Source organism: Monoraphidium neglectum, assembly GCF_000611645.1.
Source record: "Monoraphidium neglectum strain SAG 48.87 unplaced genomic scaffold scaffold05160, whole genome shotgun sequence".
NCBI lineage: Eukaryota > Viridiplantae > Chlorophyta > Chlorophyceae > Sphaeropleales > Selenastraceae > Monoraphidium > Monoraphidium neglectum.
In genome coordinates this window covers 3,207-3,971 of record NW_014008470.1, presented here as the reverse complement: position 1 = coordinate 3,971, position 765 = coordinate 3,207, and the positions used below count along the sequence as shown (strand labels likewise).

At 68.2% G+C, this 765-nt stretch overlaps 1 protein-coding gene across 1 annotated transcript in view; it reads left to right on the top strand.

Annotated features, from left to right (window-relative positions):
* Nucleotides 1–230: 230 nt before the first annotated feature.
* The window catches only part of MNEG_15248 (hypothetical protein), a gene marked incomplete at both ends in the record, with an annotated part of 1,590 nt that continues 1,055 nt past the window's right edge, over nucleotides 231–765 (top strand). Inside the window, 2 exons of the mRNA XM_014036282.1 lie at nucleotides 231–252; nucleotides 565–686. Of these exons, the coding sequence (XP_013891736.1) occupies nucleotides 231–252; nucleotides 565–686 (144 nt within the window). The remainder of the gene's footprint in view (nucleotides 253–564; nucleotides 687–765) is intronic.

Sequence of the window (765 nt, the reverse complement as noted above, 5' to 3'; positions counted from 1 at the left end):
CCCCGCCACACATCAACATGTGTCTCTCACCCCCCCCAACCCCAATCAAGGTCGACTACCTGCTGTCCGGAATCTTCAGCCGCGCCTGCAAGGCCCTGGGCAACCCCAAGGAGCGCGTGCAGGACATCGCAGCGGAGGCGGGGCAGCTGAGGGGCCTGCTGGCGGACAGGCTGCTGCAGGTCCTGGTCAACCTGGAAGGTGCGCGGGCCACAGGGGTGGGGGCGGGCCGCATGCGCGCGGAGGCCGCACCTGGTGACATCGTGCGTCGCTGGCGGGCGGCGGCCTGGGGTCGCCAGGGCTAGGGGTTGGCAGGCAAGGGCTCGCCGGTTTTTGCCACCGAGGCCGGCGTGAGTGCGGTGTGGCGGCCACCGCGCCTGCGACCCGCGTGCCTGCGCCTGTGAGGCGCAAGTCCCTCACTCTTGCGGCTGCTGGGCACCCGCCGCCGGCGGCGCAAGCTGCAACGCCGACCCGCTCCCTCCGACAACCCTCCCTGCCTTGAATCAACCACCAACTGACCCCCCAACCAACCCCCAACCGACCCCCAACCGACGCCCCACCTTCCAGGCGGCTTCCCGTCCCTCCAGGACAACCTGTGGCTGGGCGGCGGCGAGGGCGAGGCGGTGGCCACTGCGCTGGTGCCCAAGCTCCACAAGACGCGGGACAACGTGGAGAAGCTGCTGTTTGAGGTGGGTATGTTTGTTTGTGTGTGTGTGTGGGTGTGGGTGTTGCGTTTTGTGTGTGTGCATCACGTGTGTGTGTTATGTG